At 44.6% G+C, this 27,650-nt stretch overlaps 1 protein-coding gene across 1 annotated transcript in view; it reads right to left on the minus strand.

Annotated features, from left to right (window-relative positions):
- The window catches only part of LOC307125525 (GTPase IMAP family member 8-like), a 27,180-nt gene extending 3,139 nt beyond the window's left edge, over window positions 1-24,041 (minus strand). The window contains exons 1-2 of the mRNA XM_079815412.1: window positions 23,931-24,041; window positions 68-679 (exon numbers count right to left, since the gene is read on the minus strand). Coding sequence (XP_079671538.1) covers window positions 68-659 — 592 coding nt within the window. The 5' untranslated portion in view covers window positions 660-679; window positions 23,931-24,041. The remainder of the gene's footprint in view (window positions 1-67; window positions 680-23,930) is intronic.
- Between the last annotated feature and the right edge of the window lie 3,609 nt (window positions 24,042-27,650).

Raw genomic sequence — 27,650 nt, forward strand, 5'->3', positions numbered from 1 at the left:
GTCACCTAACACTAAAAATTATAATTAAAAAGTGAATATTTATTTAATATTGTTATAAAAAACTCACCCTGTATATCAAAATATGGCTTAAGTATTTTTGTAAGCAGGCCTTGAACTTGATCACTGGGTTCTTTCTTCTTGTTGTTGAACACGTGGTATCTCTGCTCATATTTCTGAACGAGTCTCTTCAGAGGTTCAGTGTCATCGATGAACTCTTTTATAGTCATGTTATCATCCTCCAGTTCGTCTCCTCTGGTGAAGAGAATCCAGGTTTTCTTCAGCCGTTTCTCTCCCAGCAGCTTCTCAAGCTTCTCCACAGTTTCTCTCTCTTCTTCACTGAATCTGTCAGCTTTGATGGCCAGCAGAAAAACACAGCGACCAGATTCACATTTCTGAAGAACCTCTTGATATTTCTGCTGAATCTCATCATCTTTCAGCTCTGAGTGACAGAATCCTGGTGTGTCGTAAACAGTGACTGTAATGCCACCAACAGTTCCAGATTCAACAGCAACATCTTGAGTAACAGATTTGGGGCTTTTCTTTGAGATGAAAGCTGGTCGTCCCAGGATTGTGTTTGCTGATGCACTTATCCCAGTCCTGGTTTTTCCCAGCAGGACCACATTCAAACAGAATTTTTTTTCTGTATTTTCTTCCTCCATTTTCAGTGTGTAGCCTAAAACTAAATAACACAACTTCTTGTGAGATAGAATCAAGTATTATACAACTTTTCTAATATTCATTATTAGCTACCAGAGGTGTAAAGTCCAGGGGGTCAGAAAGTAAAAGTCCTGCCATATGTTTATTCCACTCATGAACTCAGTTCAGCTGATTTCACTCATTAATTTTACCTCCTGCTGAAAAACTGAGCTACTGAGCAAATCCAGGTGTTTGGAAAAAAATACAGAGCAGGACTTTTTATCTTCTGAACCTGGACTTTCCACCTCTGTTCACATTTCAAAGTCTCTGCTGCCCTGTGGTGGACAACCATCCCCCAGGATTGTTTAGTTCTCAAATAATTCACCGTTTTTGAACGGTCGATTTGAACGAATTAGTTGAATGATTCTAGAATCCATTATGCCGCCAACTATACTGGCAGTTTTATAGTTTCATATAGGCCTGGAATAATTACTTTTTTCCACACATTTCATATTTCTTTAATTTAAATATTATATTTAGAACATAAATCTAAAAATCTCATTACAATATTTAGGCAATTGTAATTACAGGATTTTGTTGATACTGATTTCATTTAAATCTTATAACAGCCATATATTGTATTAGTGTGGTAATTAGTGTAATTACTTAAAAAGATGGTCAACAATATGCAACTTTACTTTATAAGAGGTGTGTCCTAAAAAGTGAGCATGCACATTTAAGAACACCATGGAAAGAGCACGTTCTTTTGTCTGTTTGAATACTTCAAACACAAGTTTGCACTGCCTGTTTGGTTTACCTGTTAATAACGTGCGTTTTGTCCGACTCAAAGCGCGTGTCCTTGACGCGTGATTTACCATATAAATGCGTGTTCATAAAGGGTTAGTTCACTCAAAAATTAAAATGATGTCATTAATTACTCTCCCTCATGTCGTTCGACACCCGTAAGACATTCGTTCATCTTCGGAACACAAATGAAGATATTTTAGTTGAAAGCTGATGGCTGAGAAAGGCCTCAGATAGGCCTCCATTGACATTCAGTACATTTACACTCACAAGACCCATAAAAGGCACTAAAAACGTTGTTACAATGTCCATCTCACTACAGTGGATCTACAATAATTTTACGAAGCGACGATAATAGTTTTTGTGCGAAAAAAAAATCTAAATAACGACTTTATTGCACAAGTTCTTGTTTTCCGTGTATGCCTCGGACGTGAACTCACGAAGCACCACGACGCATGCTCGAGAATATGACACAGATCTGGCGTTCGGACACATGACCCAGAAGCGAGGAGGAGATTTGTTTTCAAGCAGAGAAATATACGCCGTATCTAGGCTGTTGAATTCTACATTGATCGTGCTTTAGGTCTCGGCGTAGTGCTCAAAATGGGGCTAAAGTGTGCATTTCATGGATTCCCGAACGCCGGTGCTACGTCATATTCTCGCGCATGCGTCGTGGTGCTTCGTGAGTTCACGGCAAAGGCCAAAACGGAAAACAAGAACTTGAGGAATAAAGTCGTTATTTCGATTTTTTTTGCGCACAAAAACTATTGTTGTCGCTTCGTAAAATTATTGTAGAGTCACTGTGGTGAGATGGACATTGTAACAACGTTTTTAGTGCCTTTTATGGGTCTTGTGAGTGTAAATGTACTGAATGTCAATGGAGGCCTATCTGAGGCCTTTCTCAGCCTTCAGCTTTCAACTAAAATATCTTCATTTGTGTTCCGAAGATGAACGGAGGTCTTACGGATGTCCAACGACATGAGGGTGAGTAATTCATTACATAATTTACATTTTTGGGTGAACTAACCCTTTAACGTGCGCTCTGGAGTCAAAGAAAACTATGGCAAGCCAAAAAAGTCAGAATTAGGCTATAGATTAATTGCGTTTACAGTCAAACCTCTGTTACGCCGTAAAATAAAAATCGTGCGAAATACTATTTAATACGTATTTGACAGCGTTTTAGTGTGCCTGAAAAAGTGCCGCTTTTTACACTGTTCAGCTTGCCATATGATGGTGTAAAAAAAAGTATCTGTGTAATAAGTTGAATATGTATGTAGGATAATTGCTGAACTTGAAATCTTAACAATTACATTAAAGTAGGCTATGATAAAGAGGTGAGATCTTTAATTAATATGGTTAGTAGAGATGAAAATATCCAAAAAGCATAGGCTATTGTAGATAAACATACCCTACCAGTTCATAGGCACTCCTTTGACTTAATGATCCGTGCTGAATTTGTCTGGTCTGACTCAGTTCATCATTGATTGGGTGAGAACAGTTCAAACTTACTGGCTGTGGAAATCAGTGGAAGTGGCTCATTTTACTATAAGGAAAATGCCTTCCTTCTTGTGATGAGTATTACGCCAAAAGGCGCAAATACTGTTTAAAACGTCGTATTTTACGCCATTTGACTGTAAACGCGATTAATCTATAGCGTAATTCTGAGCCTTTTGGCTTGCCATAGAAAATGCACGTCGGAAATGCGTGTTTTCAAAATAGCAAATCACTCGTCGAGGATGTGCGCTTTGATATAAAAACGTCGGAAATTCTTTGATAGTGAGTGTGGCGAGCAGCGAGGCCGAGGGACCGTGAGGGCGGGACGAGGCGGCGCTCATCAGGGAGGATGAGCGCCAGCTGCACGCCGCAGCGATCTCGGCTCTCGCGGAGGAGTGAGGGAGTATAAAGCAGGAGCGACGACAGTGAGGGACGAGAGAGGACCAGGCCTGGATTTTATGTTGAGTTTTATTTAAGTTCTGTTATGTGTACGCTGCAGTCGTCCGTGAGGGGCTGCAGCTTTTATTTTCATTTTGTGTTTATTTGTTTTTGTATGTAGGCGGCAGTCGGCCGCGAGGGGCTGCCGCCGCCATTATTATTTTGTATTTGTTTGATTAAACGTTTTGAGTGTTCGCCGGTTCCCGCCTCCTTCTTCCCACACAAACCAACATTACTACAGTGAGAAACCCCCCTAAAACGTCTATCATACAAAATAATATATTCCTAAGATTATATTCATAATAATAAAATAGTGTACTTAAATGCAGTGAGAGTGATAGAGAATGTGTTACACTCATAGCTCAACAGCGGCTGGTTGGACTATACGCGGCCAGCCAAGCGGCATTAAGCACCCAGTCGTGATCACATTCATTTGACTGCTTTAACAGTGAGAAACCCCCATAAAACATCAATCATACAAAATAACAGATTCCTATTATATTCATAATAATAAAATAATGTATTTCCATGCAGCGAGAGGGAAAGAGAACACGTTATACTCGTAGCTGAACAGCGGCTGAGACTAGTAGCCGTCAGCCCGCCCAGAATCCGACTGCCAGTTGCCACCGGCCAGCCACTGGCAGATCACATGACCACACAGAATCCGACTGCCAGCTGCCAACACCCACTGACGGGTCACATGATCTCCCAGTGGCGGTTCCTCCCAGCCAGCTGAAGATTGAACCCCTTCTCGAATCTCTTCTCTGTGAACCGTAAAGCTGCAAGATGCACGATGAAACAATAGATGGCGGTAACGCGTGATTTTAGTATGTGATCAAATGAGAAGAAAACACTGTGCTGCTTAATGCATTGCAGGCTTGTCAAAACACAAAACCAAATGTAGCTTTTGGTCACGCTACACCGCTACTTGCTGGAAAAAGTAGTTTTAAAAGCAACTGAGCTACTGACAAGCCACTGAAAAATGTAGTTAAGTTAAGTTAAGCTAGTAGCTTAGCTACTTGTAGTTAACTACTCCCCAACACTGCTAATGCTCTACGAAGGCATCATTTATGTTGTTTGGGATGCAGTAGACTTATATATAAAAATACATAAAAAATATATAAACATAAATATATAACATATATAAACATATTAAGAGCACATAAGAGCACAAATTTAGTAGATAAAGTGGCCGTTTCGTTGGCTGATTGTAAAAAAAATTTTTTTTTTCCAACATCGCGTTTTAACATTGCGTCATATTACGTCACGAGTCGTTCGCTGGGCTCTGCTTTGGCTCAGTGCAGAATAGGTTGGTATACGAGTTCCCTTTCAGTCGGTCACGTTCGACGAACGTACCGACGAATTGGGATCACTTCTGGGAGCCCCTATCAGCTTCGAGCTATTTAGAACCGGCCAATGAACAATTGGCGTGCGAGATTTGCATCTCGCGCTCCGCCCCGCGCCGCGGGTATAAACAGGAAGCGAGAGCGAATGCACGCTGTCATTCACTTCGGAGCCGAACGGCATATGAAGAGGACTAGAGAACTCATCATTGAGTATTCAGCTGCTATCAAAGAGCAAGTGTTATTGAGAAGACCGGAGATCGGGGATCAACGCGTGTTGGAGAGACGGCACACTTCAGCGGGATCGTGGTACTCACTGCTCCTCTGGAAAAGAGAAAAACTGCTGTTTTCACAGCAACCTGTCGGTTCGTGAGGGCGTTTTTCCTTGAGTACAGGCACGGGCTGCACTTAACCCTGTGCGCTGTCGCGGTTTCTCCCTAAGTGCTTCAGCACAAGAGCGTTTCCTCACAAAAAGAGTATACGGGTGACGCTGCGTCTTTTTCAAGATGTCATTCCACCCGTGCGTTTCTGGATGCGGTCGTTCCCTGGCGCCTGCTGACGGTCACAATCGGTGTCTCACGTGTTTGGGCAATCTAAGATCGAGACTCACCTACCTTCGGGAAGGCGGGGTTCCCTTACCCATCCCACGATCTAGTGCTATTCCTAACCAGAATAGACCTACTTCTTCGGATGGCCAGGGTGATCTGAGGATTACGTTTAGGGCACACCCGCCGAGTCAATCTCCGCAGGCCCCTATTCCCTCAGTTCCGCAACCGGTAGAGCTCCCGGGAGAAGTCGCTGGTCCCTCCCACGGGCGGCCAGTGGTGACTTTCGGAGCTCCGGCAGACGAGCAGATGTCGATCGCTGCATCAAGGGAGTTTCAATCCTTGGAGGATGAGGGTTCGGCTGGGCTACCTCCCTCTGGGAGAGTCGCTTCGGCCTTACCGGACCCCGAGATGACTACTATGCTTGCCCGGGCCGCCGAAAGGGTAGGGCTCGTGTGGAACCCTCCACCATGTCCCAAACCCTCTAGGTTGGACGATTGGTTCCTCGGGGAGGGTCGCACTGATTCTCAGCATCCCGCCCCGACACCATTCTTCCCAGGGAGTTAAATGAGGAGCTCACGAGGTCGTGGACGGCACCTTTTTCTGCCAGAAACCGGCCGAGTGACTCCTCCCCCCAGCCAAGGGGTACGCGGGGATCCCGCCAGTGGAGCGCGCCGTCGCGATGCCACTGTGTCCAGCGACCGCCTCTAACTGGCGTGGTGACCCGCGTCTCCCGTCCCGAGCCTGTAAGTTCTCCTCCGGTCTGACTGGGAAGGCTTACAAGGCTTGTGGACAGGCTGCGTCTGCCTTGCATGCCATGGCGATGCTTCAGGTCCACCAGGCCCAGGCACTCATGGACATGCACGAGGGTAGGCCTGACCCAGAGCTCCTCCGGGAGCTCCGGACGGCGACGGACCTCGCCCTCCGGGTGACGAAAGTCACCGCCCATTCCATCGGTCAGTCGATGTCCACGCTTGTGGTCCAGGAGCGTCATCTCTGGCTCAACCTGGCCGACATGAGGGAGACCGACAAGTATCGGTTCCTGGTCTCCCCCATTTCGTTGGCCGGGTTGTTTGGCGACGCGGTCGAGAGCTTTGCCTAGCAGTTCTCTGCCGCCCAGAAGCAGACGGAGGCCATCAAACACATCCTGCCTTGGCGGCCTGCTGCTGCCTCCACCCAGCCGCCGGTGGCGCCGCCTCCGTCTGCTCATCGTCCGCCCGCCGCCGCCGCCTCCGCCCCCACCAAGGCACCGCAGCAGCCTTCCACCAGCCGACGGCATGGGGCCGGCCGTGGGAAGGATGTCCAGCCGGCTCAGGCCGCTGCCAAGCCAGGTGGCAAGCGTTGTCACAAGCGACCCTGAGACGGGCCGCCCAGAGATGGAGGAAACTGCTCTTCGGGAGATGGCTGCAGCACCACTCCCTCCCCCGGAGGAGGGCTGGGGGAGAATCTTTTGTCCAGTTTGATTTCTGTTCCGCCGCTGGCCCCAGCGCCAGCGGTACCCAAGTTCAGGGGCGTTCACTTCACGACAGTAGTGGAGGCGAATGCCCCCGTGCTCAGGGCGGAGATCGCAGTCCTACTGGCGAAGGACGTGATATAGCCGGTCCCTCCAGCCGATATGAGGTCCGGGTTCTACAGCCCGTACTTCATTGTACCCAAGAAAGGCGGCGTTCCGCTCAGAGGCAAGCACATTTTGGTCCGTAAGGACAACACTGCGGCCATAGCGTACATCAACAAACAGGGTGGTCTACGCTCCCGTCGCATGTCACAACTCGCCCGCCATCTCCTCTTATGGAGTCAGAAGCATCTGAGGTCGCTTCATGCCATTCACATTCCGGGCCTGCTCAATCGTGCAGCCGACGAGCTCTCACGACAGCCAGTGCCGACTCCATCCCCAGGTGGTCCAGCTGATCTGGAGTAATTTCGGGGCCGCACAGGTAGACCTGTTTGCCTCCCCAGAGACGACCCATTGCCAGTGGTTCTATTCCTTGACCGAGGGGACCCTCGGGTAGGATGCCCTGGCACACAGCTGGCCCCGGGGCCAACGCAAATATGCGTTTCCCCCAGTGAGCCTTCTTGCACAAACACTGTGCAAGGTCAGGGAGGACGAGGAGCAAGTCCTGTTGGTCGCTCCGTATTGGCCCAACCGGACTTGATTCCCGGAACTACTGCTCCTCGTGACAGCACCTCCTTGGCCCATTCCTCTGAGGAAGGACCTCCTGACTCAGAGACGGGGCACCCTATGGCACCCGCGTCCGGACCTCTGGAAACTCCATGTCTGGTCCCTGGACGGGACGCTGAGTTTTTAGGTGACCTACCGCAAGCGGTAGTTGACACCATCGCTTACGCTAGAGCCCCCTCTACGAGGTGCCTCTATGCGTTGAAGTGGAACCTGTTCGTCGACTGGTGCTCTTCTCGCCGAGAAGACCCCCGAAGATGTTCGATCAGGTCTGTGCTTTCCTTTCTACAAGATGGGTTGGAGCGAAGGCTGTCTCCCTCCACCCTCAAAGTCTATGTTGCCGCTATCGCCGCTAATCATGATCTAGTAGATGGAAAATCTTTAGGTAAGCACGATCTGATCGTCAGGTTCCTGAGGGGGGCGAGGAGACTAAATCCGCCTCGCCCTCCCTCTATACCCTCTTGGGACTTGGCACTGCAGAGAGCGCCCTTTGAGCCTTTGCAGTCAGCAGAGTTAAAAATCTTGTCATTAAAGACAATACTACTGACTGCGTTGGCCTCCATCAAGAGGGTAGGGGACCTGCAGGCATTTTCGGTCGACGAATCGTGCCTGGAATTCAGGCCCGGTAACTCTCATGTGATCATGAGACCCCGGCCTGGATATGTGCCCAAGGTTCCCACTACTCCCTTCCGGGACCAAGTGGTGAGCCTGCAAGCACTGCCTTCGGAGGAGCCAGACCCAGCCCTAGCTTTTCTCTGTCCCGTCCGTGCTCTCCGGACTTACGTGGACAGAACGCAAAGCTTCAGGACCTCAGAGCAGCTCTTCATCTGTTACGGAGGACAGCAGAAAGGCTGTCTCCAAGCAGAGGATGGCCCACTGGATAGTGGATGCCATCGTCTTGGCGTATGAATCCCAAGACATGCCTTGCCTGCTCGGGTTAAAAGCCCACTCCATTAGGGGTGTTGCTTCTTCCTGGGCGCTGGCTCGCGGCGCCTCGCTGACAGATATTTGTAGAGCTGCGGGCCGGGCGACACCTAACACGTTTGCTAGATTTTATAGCCTCCGTGTAGATCCGGTATCTTCCTGTGTGCTCACTTCCCATAGTCAGTAACACCGAAGTGCCCGTTCTAGTGTCGGCTTGCTGCGCCACTCCCTCCCTCATGGTATGGATACGTGCGCTTATCTGCTCCAGTCGAGTTCCCCAGAACGGCGAACCCTGTTGAGTCCTCCGCAACCCGTGGCAGTCGGACGTGGCGGAGCATTCGACGCCAGGTCTAACACTCGTATGCAGTGGTGGAATTTGTGTTAGGCTGGGTTCCATATGTTGTGTATTCTTCCATGGTTCGGCTCCCTACGGCGAGCCCGTGTCTTTCCCTCGGCAGAGTCTCCTCTGCCGTCTCAGGAAGGTGTTGTCCCCCTCCTCTAATTGGCTGGGGCCACCCCTGGGACTTCCGTATGTTGTGCTGCCCACGGCCAGCCCATACGTGTATTTTCCACATGTTAACTCCCTCTGGGCATGATGTGGCTTCCGCAGCGGCCTTCACAGGCACGCTTTCCCAGCGTTATCCAATACAGTCAGCTGAGTGGGTCTTGCGGAATAGCAGCTTTGACTCTCCCTGCGTGAATTTCCCTGCCCGCATCAGATCGGGGTCTGAGGGGCTCATCGCTGGAAGTGGTAGTAACTATGGCGTTTTCCAAAGGGATACCAATTCGTCGGTACGTCCGACGTACGTCGAACATGACCGACTGAAAGGGAATGTCTCAGTTACGTATGGTAACCCTCGTTCCCTGAAGGAGGGAACGGAGACGTACGTCCCGTTGCCAAAGTTGCTGTACCATCACTGCAGGGCCGAGCCACTCAGTTCGGCTCCTCAGTGAAAAACAGCGTGCATTCGCTCTCGCTTCCTGTTTATACCCGCGGTGCGGGGCGGAGCGCGAGATGCAAATCTCGCACGCCAATTGTTCATTGGCTGGTTCTAAATAGCTCGAAGCTGATAGGGGCTCCCAGAAGTGATCCCAATTCGTCGGTATGTCCGACGTACATCTCCGTTCCCTCCTTCAGGGAATGAGGGTTACCATACGTAACCGAGACGTTTCTATTTCAATTAATCATTGTCATGGTAAATTATTGTGTCCAGCCAGTCAGGACATCAAGTCCACAGGTTTCCTAAAAAAAAGGTTAGAAAAACCTGCATGGTGGCGTTTTGTGCAGGTGAAGAGACGGGACTTCACTTCTGCTTCAGGGGTGCGTTTCCCGTACAACGATGTAACTCACTGCTCAACTACCATAGTACGATGCATCGTTGAAGAAATCAACTAGCTAGTCACAACTGTTTCCCAAAACCATATTGTCGCAAATCTGTCTTTCAACCACGTTGGTTAATGATGTCACGCAGGTGGTGGAGTATTAACTTATTATATTTAATTAGTGTGAGATTAAATTAATGCTAGACTTTTTGCTATAAATTACAGACATGGCATCTGAAGATTAATTCTTATTTTTCTCAGTTATTTTGCTTTATTTTCAGATTCAATCACAAGCTCGATTTTACATACTAGTGCACGTCCGCACATGCGCACTCTTCAAAAACGGTGCTTTAAATCTCTTGACAAACTAAACGACATAATTGACATTTGTATGTATTCTAAATAAAAGATATAGGTTGTACTGAGTGTCAGCTTGCTAATTTTGTTCAAGGTAAGGATTTATTAAGTCCACGTCATGCAAACAAGAAACTATGCTTCTAACCACAGGTCGAGAGCTGTCGTTCCAACCACGCAAGTTTGCGACGCCGTTTGCGAAAGTTCGTTGGAACGATGGTTTCGGGAATCACCGACTGGTTGAACTATGTTGATAACGACGGAACTTGTGACCTTAGTTGGCTAACGATGCTTTTGGGAAACGCACCCCTGGTGCGTTCAAGTCCTCCTGGGATGTTGGTATTTACAAGGTGAGACGCCGTGGTCAGAACAAGATGGCGGTGTACCTTCTTTTAATGAATTTCACGAAAATACAGCAAGGTTTGTTAACTCTGCTTATAAAAAAATTAAGAACAAAGAATGCGCATCAGGTGAGTTATAATATTTTACGGTTTTAATTAATCTATGAAGCCATGGTAAACGGCATTGTTATATATTACGGTAGGCTAGTTGTTATTTATTTATTCATCCTTTATTTAACCAGGAGATATTAAATGAATAAACGTCCACACGCGATGCTTCTTTGCCGTTTTTACGTGAATCAATTTCAACATTGATGAATACAAAGTATGTACATTAACACAAATGCATACAGTCTCTAATTTTTCAAAAAAAGTTTGGAATTATGTGATGTAAATATTTTATTCATGCCGTGTCAAGTTCACTCAAATACATACTCATAACGTCATATGCATCCTCACACTATTAGTCAGGGTTTTTCCTGGGTCAAAAATGGTCTTCGGTGGTGTCTGACAGACATGGTCATCCACACACAGTAAAGTACTCTACCTACGTGATCTGTGAGCGCAACACTGACAATACATTTAAAATAAATGCAAAGAAACCGTTTGTAATTTTTGCTTATCTTATTTTGACATCTGATATTATGTATGATCTCTACCTTGATGTTTGTTTCTTTTGATCCTCATTTTTTACAATATTTACTGATAATTGTTTTGGTATAATCATATCAATATTAAAAAGTAGCATAAAAAATTAACAAATAGCCTAATTTTCTACCATATACAATTTTGTAAAATTATCAGCTAGCTAACAACTTTGTTCTGGTCTCACCTCACTCCAGTCTACACTAAATTATATTTCACTGCACATTGTCAACATAAATAAGCTGAATGACTGTGGATGATTAAACTAATTCTTACTATCCACTCTTGCTAAATTGGGTAAGCAGACTTGTGTTCTCATCTCAGATGTGTTCTGAGTAAATTAATAAACTGATTCGTTCGTTCAGTGTTGGACGGATCAGTTGTTCTAACCAGTCGCTAAAATGATTTGATTCAAAGGAGTCATTGGTTCGCGAATCGGACATTAGCAGACGCGTTGTGTGCGAATCCCGTCTGTTAGAACATCGCAAAAGATTTGTCAATACAGAATACACTTCATAACAGAATATAATGTTTTCCCGTTTATTGAAACTTATGTTTATGTCAGCTGGTCAGAGAAGAGTCGATGTTTTTTGAGCGCAGTTCACACCCAGCGGGAATTCAAGGAAAAAAATATCCGAATGCGGCACGTGCAACATGGATTCGGTCTTCCGACCTTTTGATTTTGATTAATATGTGAAATATGAGCCAATATGTGAAATATGAGAAGACATCGAAAGAAAGAGAGAGCGGTCGCGCGGGGGAGGAGCTCTCTGCTCGTTCTCTGTCACTCAGTTAACACGGCCGTATCACAAGTGCAAAAGTCATCTATTCTACACTCATAAATCACAATAACTCATCAAATAAGGCTTTGGCGGGCCAAAAAATTGTCTTGGCGGCCGCCAAAAAAATTTCAATGCAGGAAAAACCCTGTTAGTGAATCGGCACTAAATAAACCCATAACACAGAATGAATGAATAAAGGATACACACAATAGCACTATAGTGTCTGTGGATCGGCCGCCGGTGGGAGATGTGATGGTGAAGGATCCGTCAGAGATGCAGCTTGAAGAAAACGTGAACTGTGCACCGCAAGACTTTTTGCTATCTTTTTGCTTTTTTTATACATTTGCTATCTACCAAATCAGCCGTCATGAGAAACCGTTATAACGTTATATCACACAACGTTTAGTGTGGACAGATATTAACACAGAGTGTGACTTACTGGTTTCTGTTATTGGTACTCCTAGATGACCAATACCAGCTTTGCTAAGTATGATAATAATCTGTACAGTATTGTAATCTGAGCACAGTGTTCCTTTATCTAATTATTGTGATAATTTTGCGATCATAATTGTATGGCCATGGTCTGTCATATGAGTATTAATAAACATTTATAATTTCCTCAGCGTTTAAGCTGTCATTAAGATCCATTGTTTTCCTGTCGCTGAAATTTCGCACTCCCTCATGTTACGTCACATCCGGTTTTGGCATTTTTAGGTGCAGAAGTAAGATTTTCTCACAAAAATTACTCCAAAAGCCTTAATAGCATATTTATATATATAAGTAAATAAAATAAAAAAATGTAGTTTCTACATATTGTTTCTATACCAGCATTACTCAAAGTGTGGGGCGCGCCCCACTGGTGGGAATAGAGACAGACATGACAAGTGGGGCGCGACAAACGGGAGGAAATATGGTAATAATTGAGCACATCTCTATTACCCTTTTGAGCGGTCCCATATGTGGGATTTTTATTCCGGTGCACCTGAGATGAGATGAGATGTGCTGCGCTGGTGGAAACAACATGAGACCATAATGCCTCGACTGTCAAGACGGCTCGCATAGTGTTTAGAGTGGTGCGGGGCTGACGCTATACAACGCAACGCCACAAATGAGTAAAGCTAGCCAACACGCAAACTGCCAAGTGAAACTGAAAATAGGCTACGTCTTAGATGCTCAAAAACACAATCATCTTCATTAAAACGAATGAGACTAAATGCTCTTACCAGTGCTTAGGTCACTCTCTCATATTGCAGTCTTTGATCTTGAAATGTGCCGATGAATCAAATGCAGCTCATATCGGTTGCTTACGTTGACGTGAACTCCGTTAAATGTGCATATACCTCGGGCCGGGAATTGAAGATCGGATTTATATTAATTTTGTAGAGAGGTGTAAGTTAAGACAAACAGCATGTTTTTTGTGTGTTTTTTTTGTCGATTAGCCCATTTTGTTCGTGAGCGCCATTGCGAGCAGCCTGCCTCATAAAAAATGCCTTTTTTAGGCTAAACGTTTAAATTAACATTGTGATGCTTGAAATGTTTTATATCTATGTATTTTATTATAAGCAAGACAAGTCCAGTGTTGATTTGAGAGGCTAAATTGATCAAACATGCGGTTAACTCACTGTCAGCCGCTGCCCGCTTGGTCGTTAGCCTACTTTAAAAAACAAAAACTTTAATTTAACGAACAAAAAAAGGCTTCTAAATTAACTTAATAAAGAAACGAAACGAAATATAACTACTTTGACATTAAAAACAAAACTGAACTATTTTAATGGCTGCAACAATGTGTAATAGGGAGAATAAAAAATAGAAAAAAAACACGGACTTCAGTCGGACTCAGGCCGAAAATTTTGATAAGCTGTCGGACACGGGCCGGGCTAAGGCCTCAGGGCTTGATAATAAAAGCACTCACTCGGTGCTTGATAATAATTGTCTGAAAGCCTATTTGTTCAGCGCTGAGGTTTTCTAAGTGCGTTTGAACGCTCCATCACGTGAACTGCGCCTGGACAGGAAATACAGCGCGCTGCTCAGACGGTTTGTGTTCAGGGATGATGAGAGAAGATTCAGAGACCCTTTTCTTTAATTAGTGTGCGTTCTATGAAAAGCAAGTAAGTTCCTACTACTGTTGCATGTTTGTACTGCGTTGTGATGAATATTGTGAAATGTATGGATGTTCACGCGAACTAGTTTTATTTGTTGAACTGCGTGACTAATTAGTGGTCATGATGTCAGATCGTGTTGTTGATCACGCAACATGTTTGCTGTATGCAATAATTAGCCCTCTATATGTCGATTTAGACCTTATTCATGTTAGTTATTTAGAAATATGCTTCTGTGTTCGAGTACAGTGCATTTACTGTTTATTTTGTGCTACCTGCATCGAGTGTTATAGTGATACAGTGTCAGTCTGCATAGCCACTTAAAGGTGCAGCAGTACAGATATGCATATAGTGACATATTTTGTTGCACTGTATTAACGTAAATTATTAGTTTATGTACTGTACTGTTGTGAGTGATGACAATGAGCATAGTATAGTATTCCTTTATTTGTTTATTAATCAGTTATTATTACCATTGCATTATTTCTTTTTCTTTCTCCCTGTTTAGACCACACATACACTTGACCTTGTATATTGGCATCCTGATCTTGAAATAAAGCTGATAAAGGATTCTCTGGCCGGAATCTTTCTGTAGTGCTCCCATCCTAAACGAACCCCTATTCCATACTTTACATTGGTCCTTCAAGCCGGATTAGGGTTCACCCGACACTATGGAGTCAGCAACTGATGGTCAGCAGCAGGAGTCATCGGACCGACCCAAGAGAGACCCTCGTCCACCTGCACATTTAGCCCAGTACGAAGTCACTCTTCTGCCCTCTCAACAGCCTGTGGCCCAAGCCTCCTCTATTCCTGTAGGACAACCAGACCAGGCTCAGTTAACCAGAGCTCGGAGTTTGACAAGTTACCGGTCAGCTGCATATTCACAGCGGTCTTCTCAGTCATCTTACGGACTCCATCTGTTCCGAAGTACGTCTGATATGCAAGCAGCTGCATTAGAGGAGGAGATCAAAGGATTGGAGCTAGCTGACCTACAGCAGGAAATAGAAGAGGAAAGGAAAGCTGACTTAGAAGCTGCAGTATTAGATGCACAAGCCAGAGAAGGACAGCGGCTACAAGAGGAAGCACATCTGGCTAAAGAGAGAATGGCTAGAGAGATGGGAAGACGTAGGCGCTTGAAGAAGCTCGAGAAGGAGGTACAAATTGCCAGTCTTGTAAAGACCTACCTGACAGGGACGAACGACGATTCCTTGTCTACGTCGTCAGCTCCCGCTACGTTTTCGAAGCTACCTCTGACGTCACAATTGGCTCAACAGCCACCTCTGGTGCCATCGGTTCCTGTGCAGCATCCACTTGTGCAACAGCCAAATCCAGCGCCAGTTCAGGCAGCACCTTTCTCCACTGTTTCTACTCAGATATTAGCAACACCTGCTAATCCCGTCACGAGTGCCCAGATAAGTGTTCCTGTCAGCGCTGCACCGATTGCAGTACCAGTCTCTGTACTTCCATCTGTACCTGTCTCATTCGTTCCCGTCCTGTCCACGGTACAGGCAGGTGGAGCGTCACCAATGGCAAGGTCTTCTGTCACAAAAAGTCTACCATCTCAGTACCTAGGGGCTCCAGCTACCAGTAAAAGCTTCACAATGCCACCACGAGCAGTTACAGTGGCACCGACACCTCCCGCAGTGCAGTATGCTCACTGCAGTATACCAGCTGCAACATCAGTTCAGGCGGCACCACCCTGGACCTACCCGGGTATGGAGACCCTGATTGCTACGTCTTATGGTATTCCTAAACCGAAACTTCCCTTCTTCGAGAGTGGCAAAGACAGTGATTTCGCACTTTTGAAGATGGCGCTCGACAACTTGATGAATAGTCACCCTCATCTCAGCGAGCATTATAAATATCAAGTGCTCCTGAGTCAGCTTAAGCTTCGGAGTGCTCTGCAGTTGGCCAAATCATATATGTATGACACCGCACCGTATACAGCTGCATTGGGAGCTCTGCAAGACAAATATGGCCAGCCAAGGCAACTGGTTCAAAGTGAACTAGCGGCAATACTCAACTCCCCAGCCATTAAGTCAGGAGACGCAGAGGCATTCGACTCCTTCGCTCTCTCAGTCCAGTCGCTGGTCGGTATGCTACGCATTTTGGAGGGACCTGTTGGGTACGAGCTCAGATGTGGTTCCCATGTTGATCGTCTCTTAAGCAAAATGTCTCCTTCCCACAGAGATGGATTTGTGGAATATTGTCTCGTTCGCGGCATCCTGCAGCCAGGTTCAGAGCTCACCTACTCCTTGCCCGACCTCGCTGCGTGGCTCCAGATGAAGGCTCAAGCCAAGCGTCTCGCCAGTCAAGCTACTCTTCTCTACAACTCTACAGGGCCTACCCTTCCAAAGAGAGATCTACGTAGTTCAAAGCCCAAAGATAAGACAGCATCAGTCTTCCTCTGCTCTGGGGAGACAGCCGACAAGGAGACCTTTCAGTCGAAGTTCCAAGCTTTTAAACTCAGTCCTTATTGCCCATTCTGCAACAATAAGGAGCACTACCTTAACTCTTGCCATGACTTCAAGACACTTTCTACTGCTGAGATTAAGAAGTGGATCCAGGAAGGCGACAGATGTTGGAAATGCGGCCGCGGCCACAAAGCTACAGCCTGCACGCTTAAGCGCCCATGTAAGATTTGCAAAGAGAAACACCTTACAGTCCTGCATGACGCCATCCAAGAGTCATCCCAGCGAGTGCTGATGGTCACTAATCCGAAGCCCATTGTCTACATTGAGCAGCCCAGAAGCCCTCAGAGAGTGTTGCTGAAGGTTGTCAAAGTGCTTCTGCATCATGGAGATCGCATTCTTGAGACATTTGCAGTGCTTGATGATGGTTCGGAGAGAACGATTATCCTCCCACAAGCTGTAGAGCAACTACAACTCTCTCAGCATCCAGAGACACTTCATCTGAGGACAGTCCAGCAAGAGGTGAAGGAACTGAAAGGTTCCTCAGTTAGTTTTCATGTATCCCCCATCTTCAAGCCAAACAAGAAGTTTTGGATTCAACATGCGTTCACTGCAAGTAGTCTGAGTTTATCTGAGCACACGTACCCAGTAGCAGCTCTCCAGAAGCGCTATGAGCATCTCAAAGGACTTCCTTTAATGCCTATCCACAGAGCCCAACCTCTGCTCCTCATCGGCTCTGATATGCCTCAGCTTCTCACTCCTACACAGCCAGTCAGAGCAGGTCCATCTGGTGGTCCTATAGCCATCTGCACAAGGCTAGGCTTGTCTTTGCAAGGTCCTTCTGACATTATGCCAGTTTCATTGCACCAGTCTTCTTGTCTGCACATCGCCACTGAGTCTTCATATTCTGAACTCCTCAGGAATGTGGAACGCCTTTGGCACATTGACACAGTCCCCTATGTCAGTGAGAAGACTGCAACGCGTTCCAAGCAAGACCAGCAGGGACTCATCCTTTTACAGACAGCCTCCGAACGTGTATCTGTCGACGGTACCCAGCGTTACGCTACTCCACTGTTGCGTCGTCAGCCAGTCATCCAACTCTGTGCTCAGCAAGATGCCGCGATGCCTAACCTACGCAGCACTGAGTGCCGGTTGGCCAAGGACACCGTTCGAGCAGCCTCATATTGCAAGGAGATGGATAAACTTGTTCAGTCTGGTTATGTTGCGGAAATCTCTACAGAAGAGGCAGCAAAGTCCACAGAGTCATGGTATGTACCTCATCATATGGTGCACCACAATGGAAAGGATAGAGTAGTCTTTAACTGTTCCTTCTCTTTTAACGGCCTGTCCCTGAATGACCAACTCCTGCCGGGACCAACGCTCGGTCCGACCATGATTGGAGTCCTGATGCGGTTTCGATGTCATGCTGTGGCCATCAGCGGAGATATTAAATCAATGTTCCACCAGATCCGCTTGTTGCCCAGTGATAAACCACTTCTACGATTCCTGTGGCGTGACATGCAGAGGACATCTGAACCACGCATATTCCAATGGGAGGTGTTACCATTCGGAACAACGTGCAGCCCCTGTTGTGCGGTCTTTGCCCTGCAACAGCATGTCAGAGACCACGAACCACCAGACTCTCCTCTCATGCATGGGATAGAGCACTCATTCTATGTCGACAATTGCCTCCACAGTGTGAGTAAAGCTGAGTATGCCAAGGTTCTAGTTGATGATCTGCGAGCACTTCTGAATAAGGGAGGTTTCGAGATTTGGCAATGGGCTAGTAACATGCCTGAAGTTGTAGCACATCTACCTCCTGAAGCTCAGTCGGCTAGCAGTGAGCTATGGCTATCCAAGGCCAGTGACAACCTCCAAGAGCCCACGCTTGGACTCTGCTGGGATTGTTTGAACGACACCCTGAATTACAAACGTCGCCATACTGAATCTTCAGATGCTACTCTTCGTAACGTCTACAGTGTCCTTGCCAAGCTTTACGACCCATTGGGCTACATTGTGCCATTCACGACAAGATGTAAAGTGCTGGTTCAGGACATGTGGAAGGCCAACATTGGCTGGGACGACAAGATCCAACCCGCTGAACTTCTGGAGAAATGGTCGAGTTGGGTGCAAGAAATTCCCACTTTGCAACATCTCAAGCTGCCTCGTCCCTATGCACCAGCCACTGCCGATACTGCCAACGCAACCCGTCACATCCACATTTTCTGTGATGCATCGGAGCGCGCCTATGGAGCAGTAGCCTACATGCAGACGACAGATGACAGTCAACAAGTCTATGTCTCCTTTGTGTTTGCCAGATCGAGAGTCGCGCCCCGTAAGCAGCTGTCTATTCCGCGTCTCGAGCTTAGTGCCGCGCTTACAGGCGCACAGCTGGCTAGAGTGATCGAGACAGAGCTTGTAGTACCACCTGAGCACATCACTCTTTGGTCTGACTCCACAACTGTGCTGCACTGGATCAAATCAGAATCATGCCGTTATAAAGTGTTCGTGGGAACACGCGTTGCAGAAATCCAGAACCTGACTAACCCTGTTCAATGGCGGTTGTTGACACTCTAAGCAATCCGGCTGATGATATAACCCGCGGACTCACTCTGCAAGAGATGGTACAGGATCATCGCTGGAACAAAGGTCCACCTTTCCTTTATTTGTCTGAGAGGGAGTGGTCCAACATGCCCTCATCTGAGGCAGAACCAGACACCACAGAGTTAAGGAAGTCTGCCTTCGTGGGAACTGTGTCCAGCAGCTTGCCCACACAACTTCCGAACCCCAATAAGTTCTCCAACTGGAAAGAGCTTCTTAAGGAAACTGCTAGCTCCTTTCACGGGGCGGCTGATGCTAATACTACAGTGCACTTTCCCGCTGCCGATTTTCTGCAAGCAGAGAAGCTGATGTTACAAAAGGCTCAAGAGGACGGCTTTGCTGAAGAATTGAGAGCTCTCAAAGCTGGACGTACTCTTCCTTCAGACAGTCGTCTCGCATCTCTGTCACCAGAATATGAAAGATCCACAGAGCTACTCAAAGTCGGTGGCAGGTTAAGGCATGCTGAAGGACTAGACCTGGATACTATCCACCCAGTTATCCTGGATCCAAGCCATCCCGTGACGAAGCTTATCATCAAGGATTTCGATGAGTCACTACTGCACCCTGGGCCAGAACGAGTTCTTGCCGAGATCAGACGTAGGTTCTGGATTATCCGTGGTAGAGAGGCCATTCGAAAGCATCAGCATTCATGTCTGGAGTGCCGACGATGGAGAGCAAAACCCGACGTACCGAAGATAGCAGATTACCCACCAGCTCGGCTACGACTCCATAAGCCACCGTTCTATTCAACCGGAGTTGATTGCTTTGGACCTTTCCAAGTGAGGATTGGTCACCGCACCGAAAAAAGGTGGGGCATTGTCTACAAATGCATGACAACTCGCTCGGTGCATCTGGATCTATTAGAAAGCCTCGATACAGATGCTTTCCTGCTGTCACTGAGAAGATTCATCTCTCGACGTGGTAGACCGTTCGAACTCCTCATGGACAATGGTACCAACTTTGTCGGTGGAGAGAGAGAGTTGCGTGAAGCCGTTGCTGCCATGGCACCTCAGTGGAGAGAGCAACTTGCTGAACAGCAGATATCCTTCCGATTCAATCCTCCAAGTGCGCCGCACTTTGGTGGCACATGGGAGAGGGAAGTGAAGTCTATCAAGACTGCACTTCGCGTTGTCCTTAAAGACCAGACTGTTCCTGAACCTGTCCTGATGACAATCTTAGTGGAGGTCGAGGGCATAATGAATGCGAAACCTTTAGGCTACTTGTCATCAGATGCCTCTGATCCAGATCCGGTCACGCCTAACCTCCTCCTCATGGGCCGTCACGACTCGTCGCTTCCTCAAGCAGTTTACGACCCCAGTGACCTCGGGAGAAGACGTTGGAGGCATAGCCAAGCCATCGCCGATCGTTTCTGGTCATCCTTCATCAGTCACTACCTACCAGGGTTGCAAGAGCGCAGTAAGTGGAGGAAAGACGGTAAGGCACTCTCCATAGGCGACGTTGTTTTAATCGTGGATCCCCAACTTCCCCGAGCGTCATGGCCCGTAGGACGGATTACCCAGACTCATCCAGGAGCAGATGGACGCGTACGGACTATCAGTGTTCAAGTGAAGGACCGCACCTACATTCGTCCAGTAGCCCGACTCATTCTGCTCCCAGCTCTTGAGGACAAAGAAGAAGAAGAGACCACCAAATAGACTTTCTCCTACTCTTTCAACTGCCATTCGGACAGTTGGGGGCGGCCTTGTCTGAAAGCCTATTTGTTCAGCGCTGAGGTTTTCTAAGTGCGTTTGAACGCTCCATCACGTGAACTGCGCCTGGACAGGAAATACAGCGCGCTGCTCAGACGGTTTGTGTTCAGGGATGATGAGAGAAGATTCAGAGACCCTTTTCTTTAATTAGTGTGCGTTCTATGAAAAGCAAGTAAGTTCCTACTACTGTTGCATGTTTGTACTGCGTTGTGATGAATATTGTGAAATGTATGGATGTTCACGCGAACTAGTTTTATTTGTTGAACTGCGTGACTAATTAGTGGTCATGATGTCAGATCGTGTTGTTGATCGCGCAACATGTTTGCTGTATGCAATAATTAGCCCTCTATATGTCGATTTAGACCTTATTCATGTTAGTTATTTAGAAATATGCTTCTGTGTTCGAGTACAGTGCATTTACTGTTTATTTTGTGCTACCTGCATCGAGTGTTATAGTGATACAGTGTCAGTCTGCATAGCCACTTAAAGGTGCAGCAGTACAGATATTAAAGGGCATATAGTGACATATTTTGTTGCACTGTATTAACGTAAATTATTAGTTTATGTACTGTACTGTTGTGAGTGATGACAATGAGCATAGTATAGTATTCCTTTATTTGTTTATTAATCAGTTATTATTACCATTGCATTATTTCTTTTTCTTTCTCCCTGTTTAGACCACACATACACTTGACCTTGGATATTGGCATCCTGATCTTGAAATAAAGCTGATAAAGGATTCTCTGGCCGGAATCTTTCTGTAGTGCTCCCATCCTAAACGAACCCCTATTCCATACTTTACAATAATAATAAAAAAACCTACTTTAGCTTTTCTTCTAAAACTAAATGTATTTCCTATTATCACTATAGAGCAGCTTTGAAGCAATCCGTGTTGTAAAAAGCGCTATATGAAGGTGACTTGACTTATCATGCATTGTTTTCAACCACATACTGTTTATTTTAGGTTTCAAACATTTAAATACACATAAGTACTAGTAAAACAATACATGTAGAGTTCGTAAAATACACACTGGTGTCACTGGAATCAGCAATAACAATCCATTCAAAAATAATTTGCCGACGTTTCATTCATATCAGATAGCCTACAGATAGTGTAAGTAACTATAAAGTTTACTCTATTCTTCTCCCAGTTCACCGGTCACTTACTTGCATGTAGGCCTATTTCGGGAGAAACTGATCAATTCATGCGAGGTAAATCCGAGTGACAGGACTCTCTGAACTGCGATGCAAACAAACATGGCGGCGCTCATCTCACGTTATAGATCAAAATCAAGATAATTTATGAAGATTTTTAAATGGCAAAACACACTCACTTACAAATATTTGAGAATTGGATTATTAGATTTGATGACATGGTAAACAAGTTTGTCAAGTTCATTCGAAATATCGGACGATATATATATATATATATATATATATATATATATATATATATATATATATATATATATATATATGAAGAGTTTGGTTGCAAAACGCGATAAACGCCATTTTTTGACATTTGCATTTTATTATTGGAAATCAATGTTCAGATGTACCTTAATCTATGTGTGACTTGCTGCCATTAATAAGATTTAAAAATGTACATTTTAAGCCTACTACAAAATGTATTTTTTCACAAAACGCGATATCCGCCAGCCCAGTTTCTTTACAAAGTGCGATATAACGGTTAGGCTATAGAACGTTCTGGATGCTGCGCGTCGTGCGCAAGCTCAGGATGTCACGCGAGGAGAGAGTCACCGCCGGTGAAGTGCTCCGAGTTTGCTCAGTGATTTAACGATAATATCAAAACAAATAACATACTTTTAAAAAGAGGATTCAATAGGCTAACTAAAAAACGTTTATCATTTAATTGTTTATACTGTAGGCGAGCTGTCAGTCACGTAGGTTACGTCACTGATCAACAGCTGTCTGTCAGTCAGAGAATCAAAGCTACAATCACGCTTTGGCTGTGACCAGTGATGTCCACAGGGGGGAAGAGTAGACTAAAAGGCACACACTGGCATCTGAAGCCCATGTAACACTCAAGAAAACACACACACACACACACACACACACACACACACACACACACACACACACACACACACACACACACACACACACACACACACACACACACACACAAACAAAACATTGATTCACTAGCTTTTCACTAGCTTTTCATGTTGTGTATGTTCTGGCCAAAACTAACTCAGAATCTTATTATTATTAATCAATCTTTGTATATACTATTCCATATATTTATGATGTATTGTTTTTTTAACCAATTTAAGATGTTTGACAATGTTAAGATAAATATGTTGCATTTTGGCATGGTTTTTGACTTATTTATGAACTATTTATGGACATAAAATTAAATAAAAAATATCCTGGATTTGAAGAATATTGTGTCCCTGGCCTTCACTGAGCTCAAGTAATAGTTTAATGTACAAAAAAAATATATATATATTACATATATATATATATATATATATAAATATATATATACAAGTTTATTTTTAAACTGTATTATCACAACAGAAAAGAGGAACATAAAAATATATTAAAGTTCTGATAAATAAAATGTATAAAAACTATGAAACGCCAACACTCATAATGTGGTTGAGCGGTGTTTCGTCCATTTTTATATATTTTTTAAAATATTAATTTATCGGCCATCATAAATGCCAACACCGACAGTTTGGAAAATGCCTAATATCGGCCGATAATATCGGCTCTAATGGAAACATTAAGGGGAAACGTTCTAAAATAACGGTCGCCTTAAAAAAAAAAAACTCACTCTGCGGGAGGGGGGTTCAGTTAGAATATTTTAAACATACGCATGAAAAGATTAAAAATGTGATGTTAATAAAATAAATGTTAACAGGTAAACTTAAAGCCTAATTACCATTTTGTTGGAGTGATTGGGGACAGGTGGGGCTCGGAACCCGTCCCTACCTCCAAAGTGGGAAATGGCAGAAAAAGTTTGAGAAAAACTGTTCTATACATTGACTCACTGGGGTCTCTAACCCCTTTATGCCTCTAAGCCCTTTAAGGGATTAAACAGACAGAACAACCTTTATGTTTCAAGAAGTTTGTGACAAAACTTAGATCTCACGAAGCAAAGGTTACTATCAAGTTCTGGTGTCATTTACCCAAACCCGAAAACACTCACCACGCCTTAAAACACTTACTTTACTTTAAGTCCCATCTATTATGGGTTGATAAGAATTTACAGAGTGAATTGAAGTACTTTCAGTAAAATGTGAGTTCCATCTCTACATTAATATGAATTTACTTACTGAGACGCACACAAGACAGTCGAGGTCAGATGTCTTCCGTCAGCAGAGAGCACAACAAAATGTCCGTGTATTGGCATTTTACTTTCACTTTCATGTGAAGCTGTTTGTCTCCAATAGGAGGCGCGTTCCGTTATGAAGCAGCGAGGAATTAAATTGCATAAGAGATTTATATATTTGTGTTCATATGTCATATCAGAAAAAAACGTTATGCTTTGTCTGAGGGATTCACATCTTAACCTTAAGTATGGTATGAATGAATTCTGCCTGGCAACATCTGATGTCACAGCTTGCCGTATGTGCTTTTCATATCGCATCAGATCATGATACACGAATCAATATAAAAATAAATAAATAAATGAAGCCATTTTTTTTCTTCAGAACTATTTTTATTAGGTGTGTCATACTTAAATGTAAAGCTTACACAACCTAGCGTTTTTTGACTTTCTCAGTTTGTGTAAATTCACTTGGGGTTCAGAGTATTTATTTTTTCCCACATTAAATTCACATGTCTATACAATTGTGTGGTTTCGTTTCATTAATACAGTGTATACTGTTTTCTTGATACCCCGAAAGAATGGAAGTGAAATGTGACAACATGCCCCATAGGAGGGGTACATTGTAACACGTGAGGGGCACATTTTGTCAATATTATACAATTATTAACTTTTTAAAATAAAATAATGGCATTTTGTAATTTTTAAAATATACTAATTTTTGAGTTTGACAACAAACACATCGCTAAATACAGCTATACAGCATATTTAAAAACATACTACTAATGAATAATTTCTGAACATTGACTCTCAGTCATTATTCACACTTTTTCTCATGGTTTCTCAAAAGAATTCGTAAAATTATAGAATATAATGGCATATTTCTAATAGGGGCTCATTGTAACTCAGTGTTACAACACACCCCATCTGGGATTTAAACTGCAGCTTGTGTCTGTGACTGTTAGATCAGCATTAAAGAACTATATAAACGGTTAAATAACAGATACAAGATTAAAATAAGATCACATTTGTCTTATTTTAAATAAACCCAAAAAACAGAGATGAAAAATAAACATATATTTATATATATATATCCTATATATCCTATTTCCGCGTGAAAAATATGCGGGGCTAGCATGATTTCATAATCCCCGCATTTTCGTTGCAAAAAAGTCACATATATATTAGCAGAAAGTTGAAAAATGTTTGTTTACTTCACACCGCCATTTCCCCCTGTTGCCATGGGAACGTTTTGAAGTGACGTAATTACCTGATGTGAACGTCATCGAAAAGCTGCAAGCCCTGTGGTGAAACCATAGATATCAGAGAAACCATGATGAAGCGCAAACTCCCATTGGCCAACAAAAATAACAGCAAAAGAGCAAAGCAGTTTCCCAGTGACCGATTTCACAACACAGCATCATGAAGCTTCAGAGCGTTATGAGTCAGTGAGTCGATTCAGCGGTTTGAAGCGTTATGAATCAGTGAGTCGATTCAGCGGTTTGAAGCGTTATGAATCAGTGAGTCGATTCAGCGGTTTGAAGCGTTATGAATCAGTGAGTCGATTCAGCGGTCTGAAGCGTTATGAATCAGTGATTCGATTCAGCGGTTTGAAGCGTTATGAATCAGTGAGTCGATTCAGCGGTTTGGAGCGTTATGAATCAGTGAGTCGATTCAGCGGTCTGAAGCGTTATGAATCAGTGAGTCGATTCAGCGGTCTGAAGCGTTATGAATCAGTGATTCGATTCAGCGGTTTGAAGCGTTATGAATCAGTGAGTCGATTCAGCGGTTTGGAGCGTTATGAATCAGTGAGTCGATTCAATGGTTTGAAGCGTTATGAATCAGTGAGTCGATTCAGCGGTTTGAAGCGTTATGAATCAGTGAGTCGATTCAGCGGTTTGAAGCGTTATGAATCAGTGAGTCGATTCAGCGGTTTGGAGCGTTATGAATCAGTGAGTCGATTCAGCCGTTTGGAGCGTTATGAATCAGTGAGTCGATTCAGTGGTTTGGAGCGTTATGAATCAGTGAGTCGATTCAGTGGTTTGAAGCGTTATGAATCAGTGATTCGATTCAGTGGTTTGAAGCGTTATGAATCAGTGAGTCGATTCTGCAGTTTGGAGCGTTATGAATCAGTGAGTCGATTCAGTGGTTTGAAGCGTTATGAATCAGTGAGTCGATTCAGCGGTTTGAAGCGTTATGAATCAGTGAGTCGATTCAGCGGTCTGAAGCGTTATGAATCAGTGATTCGATTCAGCGGTTTGAAGCGTTATGAATCAGTGAGTCGATTCAGCGGTTTGGAGCGTTATGAATCAGTGAGTCGATTCAGCGGTCTGAAGCGTTATGAATCAGTGATTCGATTCAGCGGTTTGAAGCGTTATGAATCAGTGAGTCGATTCAGCGGTTTGGAGCGTTATGAATCAGTGAGTCGATTCAATGGTTTGAAGCGTTATGAATCAGTGAGTCGATTCAGCGGTTTGAAGCGTTATGAATCAGTGAGTCGATTCAGCGGTTTGAAGCGTTATGAATCAGTGAGTCGATTCAGCGGTTTGGAGCGTTATGAATCAGTGAGTCGATTCAGCCGTTTGGAGCGTTATGAATCAGTGAGTCGATTCAGTGGTTTGGAGCGTTATGAATCAGTGAGTCGATTCAGTGGTTTGAAGCGTTATGAATCAGTGATTCGATTCAGTGGTTTGAAGCGTTATGAATCAGTGAGTCGATTCTGCAGTTTGGAGCGTTATGAATCAGTGAGTCGATTCAGTGGTTTGAAGCGTTATGAATCAGTGAGTCGATTCAGCGGTTTGAAGCGTTATGAATCAGTGAGTCGATTCAGCGGTTTGAAGCGTTATGAATCAGTGATTCGATTCAGCGGTTTGAAGCGTTATGAATCAGTTAGTCGATTCAGCGGTTTGGAGCGTTATGAATCAGTGAGTCGATTCAGTGGTTTGAAGCGTTTTGAATCAATGAGTCGATTCAGCGGTTTGAAGCGTTATGAATCAGTGAGTCGATTCAGCGGTTTGGAGCGTTATGAATCAGTGAGTCGATTCAGCGGTTTGAAGCGTTATGAATCAGTGAGTCGATTTAGCGGTTTGGAGCGTTATGAATCAGTGAGTCGATTCAGCGGTTTGGAGCGTTATGAATCAGTGAGTCGATTCAGCGGTTTGGAGCGTTATGAATCAGTAAGTCGATTCAGCGGTTTGAAGCGTTATGAATCAGTGAGTCGATTCAGCGGTTTGGAGCGTAATGAATCAGTGAGTTGATTCAGCGGTTTGGAGCGTAATGAATCAGTAAGTCGATTCAGTGGTTTGAAGCGTTATGAATCAGTAAGTCGATTCAGCGGTTTGGAGCGTAATGAATCAGTGAGTTGATTCAGCGGTTTGGAGCGTAATGAATCAGTGAGTTGATTCAGCGGTTTGGAGCGTAATGAATCAGTAAGTCGATTCAGTGGTTTGAAGCGTTATGAATCAGTAAGTCGATTCAGCGGTTTGAAGCGTTATGAATCAGTGAGTCGATTCAGCGGTTTGGATCGCCAAAGTCACGTATTTCAGCAGTTTTACACACGATCTGAATCATGAATCGACTCACTGATTCATAACGATTCGAAGCTTCATGATGCATTGTTTTGAAATCGGTCCAAATTGAGCCGTGTGTTTATTAAGGTCTTCAATAAAACAAGATGAGAACTTAAATATTCATTTAAAAATATTAGCTTTTTTCTCTTTTTCATCAA

The sequence above is a fragment of the Gobio gobio genome, assembly GCF_949357685.1.
Source record: "Gobio gobio genome assembly, chromosome: 1".
In the NCBI taxonomy this organism is placed as follows: Eukaryota; Metazoa; Chordata; class Actinopteri; order Cypriniformes; family Gobionidae; genus Gobio; species Gobio gobio.